At 33.3% G+C, this 3,298-nt stretch overlaps 1 protein-coding gene across 1 annotated transcript in view; it reads right to left on the bottom strand.

Annotated features, from left to right (window-relative positions):
• Positions 1–221: 221 nt before the first annotated feature.
• FAM120B (family with sequence similarity 120 member B) overlaps positions 222–3,298 on the bottom strand; it is a 71,361-nt gene continuing 68,284 nt past the window's right edge. Inside the window, exon 8 of the mRNA XM_074190063.1 lies at positions 222–359. Coding sequence (XP_074046164.1) covers positions 347–359 — 13 coding nt within the window. The 3' untranslated portion in view covers positions 222–346. The remainder of the gene's footprint in view (positions 360–3,298) is intronic.

The following is a 3,298-nucleotide window of genomic DNA, read 5'->3' as shown; positions in this document are numbered from 1 at the left end:
CATATAGGAGGAAAGGGGCTTTTAATGTGAAGTTTAATTTGAAATCTTATTTCAAAGCCAATTACAAAGTAATGTCTTACATTTTTGTCATTTCTTACTTGATGGAAAAAAAGGAGCTATTTTTGTACACTTTAATTTAACTGTAATGGCTGACAAATTAGAATAGAGAAGACATTATACAAATATAATGGTATTTTTAAGTGAACACCATCTTTTCTAAATATTTTTTAAAATTTTATTTATAGATAGTAGAAAAAGTTATATTTCTCTTTGCTCAGTGTCCAAGTTTTAAAATGTTTGCTTCAGCTGTAAAAGGTTTCTGCTCCATCCCAGCAGCATCATGGTATCATCTGGGCCATCTAGAACACAAAAAAATGAATAGGAAATAAAATGTACTAGAATCTTAAACCAATGAACACGCATATGTGTATGTGTGTGTGTGTGTGTCTGTGTGTGTGATTGTGTGTGGTGAGGGAGGAGGGTTAGAGCCTCTTGACAGATAAGATCTCAAATAGTTTTGGCACTTATATTAAAGTTCTTGGGAAGAGCAGGAGTCTAAGTAATCTGAGTAAAGCAATGAGATAACAGACCAGTAAAATATGGGGATTTTGGAAGAAAGAATGCATAATAATAATGATAATATAGTATTTTAAAATTTTCAAAGTGCTTTACATAAATTATCTTCAAAACAAGTCTGTGAGGTGGGTAGATAGGCATTATTTCCCCCATTTTCCAAATAGGAAATTGAAGGATGTAGAAAGAAGGTGGTTGCATGGAGTAGATTAAGTGACAAATTCATTGTCATGTTTTTCATAATCCTTTAAAAGATTGAATTTTCTTTTTTCTTTTAAACTTGATGATTAAACACAAATACTTCAATATACAAAGAAAAAGGATTGGATATGAACTTGCAAACCTGTTTTATACAATCAGTTCTTTAAAAAAAGAGTGGAGATGGTGGTTTTGTTCAGTCGTGTCTGAATGTGATCCCATGGGCCATGAAGTTTTCTTGTGAAGACATTGGAGTGCTTTGCCATTTCTTTTTCCAGAGGATTAAGGCTAACAAAGGTCAGGTGACTTGCCCAGGATCATACAGCAAGAAAGTTCTTAGGCCAAATCTGAGCTCAGGTCTTCCTGATTCATGGCCCTGTGCTCTATCCACTGAACCATTCAGCTCCCCCTTAAAAAGGTGTACTATATATTTAATTTAACAAGGTAGCAACACAATTTGATTTTTGTGTCCCTTTCTTTTATCTTCTAGGTATTTGTAAAAATTTTATTTATTTTTAATTTATAGAACAAAACAAGGATTTCCAGAACATAGTAAAATTAGAAAAAAGTTGATTGCATATGAAACTTGCAAAACTATTATGTATAACTTGTAATTCCTTTTAAATATGATAGTTATCATATAAATTTTTAAACATTTCATTGTGATTCTTTTGTTTCTTTTGTCCTTCTCTCTTTACCTCTTCATATACCAAGAAGTCAAGAAAAGCAAATCAACATTTTGATCCTGTTTGAGAACGCATGCTTGACTTTTCACTTCTTGTCTATCACATCTCTGCTAAGATACAGGAAGCATCCTTCATTATCACTTTTCCAAATGATTGGGCATTATGCTGATTAGGGTCTCAAAGTTCTTTCAAAATTGTTTATTAATGCAAGAATCTGAGTGCATTCTAAATTATCCAAAGAAATATTATCTTATATACAGTATAATTTTAGTGGAAAATGTATCTTATCCCATTTGAAGTTTTCGAATTGATGTGTGGTATATACATGCTAACTTAATTATATTTAGGACCTTAGGAGAGGCATATGGTTGGCATGAGCAGGTTATATAACATATAAACAAGGAATTATGAAGGAGAAGCAGTATAAAGAATGCCATCAAAGAAAGAAAGGAGTAAAAAAGGAAAAGGGCTTGCTCAGGATGGTGAGTGAGGGTCAATGAACAGATAGATACACACTGGTAACCTTGTGATGTCAGGAGAAACCAAGGAAAGCTCTCAACATTGGACCTGCAGTAGTGAACTTATGAAAAGACATGGCCAGGATGGGGAGGCATGCATGCGTTGCATTCTGCACTGCTGGGGGTTAGTGGGGTGAATACCTACATTTAAATCACAAAGCATTTGAGTAGCTGAAGAAATTAAAAGCCAGAAGGTACCTCAGAGCTTACTTAATTCTGAGGTAAGTGAGCTGTTCAAAGAGGTCACCAAGTAACTTAACTATAGAACTGGAGCAAGAACCCCTGAGTCCAGTGCTCTTTCTACTGTTCCATGTTGTCTCTCTTTGATTAATGAGAACACCTACTTTCAATAAAGAGTGTGAAATTCTGGGATTGTGAGGAAATTAGAACAATTATATCAATGAAATGGGCCATTTAATAAGCACATATTATTTGCAGCATAGGGTCTAGGGTTATCTACAAAAGTGAATTTAAGGAAATTAATATGCTGATATTCTTAAAGATCATGAAATGGTAGATGTACATCAATAACATAAAAATGGAAATGTCAGAAAACAAACTTATGGAAGCATTAGAAATTTCAAATGAATAGTAAAGGAAAATTGAGACCTTTATAACAAAGAATGAAATGTAAGGGAAAATGACCAAGTTCCAAAACTTATGATTTCCATAGGATTTATGTGACCCATATGAAAGTAGTTAGGTATGCAAATATTCTTAAGAAAAGGAATTACAGGAAGTTTATAATCAGGATATTTCATACTTTGGAAATACAAAGGTATTAAAATATCTGGGGAATATATGGTTTTAAAAATGAAAGATGGGATTTGAATACAAGTTGAAGCCTGAAGCTATACATACTTGCGTTTATTAAATGCAGAGACACAAATGGGTTTATTTTTAAAGCTAGAAACAACTGGAAGGGAACTTCTTTTCTTGAAGGATAGGGAACATTTCTTCATAAGTCAAAGTCAAAGGACAAAAACATTTGTATGAGTCTTTCAAATTGCTAGGCAACTCAGAGAACCATAGCATATTAGAGCTGAAGGAACCTTAGAGATCATTTATATTCCTACCATTTATTTTCCCTACCCTACTTTATAAAGGAGGAAACTGAAGTGGTGAGAAGTTAACTGACTCGCCCAAGTTCACAAAATGTATGAGAAGTAGAGCTGAAACTATCTGGTCTCCTAACTCCTATGCCAGTATTTATTTATTTTTCCAAATCAGCATTCCCCTGTTGTTTAGATCTTTTTTTGGACTTAGTATAATACTGTGACTCTGAAACGTTTTCAATGAAGAGGGTAAAGGATTATTATCTTT

This window comes from Macrotis lagotis, chromosome 5 (assembly GCF_037893015.1).
Source record: "Macrotis lagotis isolate mMagLag1 chromosome 5, bilby.v1.9.chrom.fasta, whole genome shotgun sequence".
Taxonomy (NCBI): domain Eukaryota; kingdom Metazoa; phylum Chordata; class Mammalia; order Peramelemorphia; family Peramelidae; genus Macrotis; species Macrotis lagotis.
Note: the sequence above shows the minus strand (reverse complement) of the source record. Positions and strands in the feature narration are given on the sequence as shown.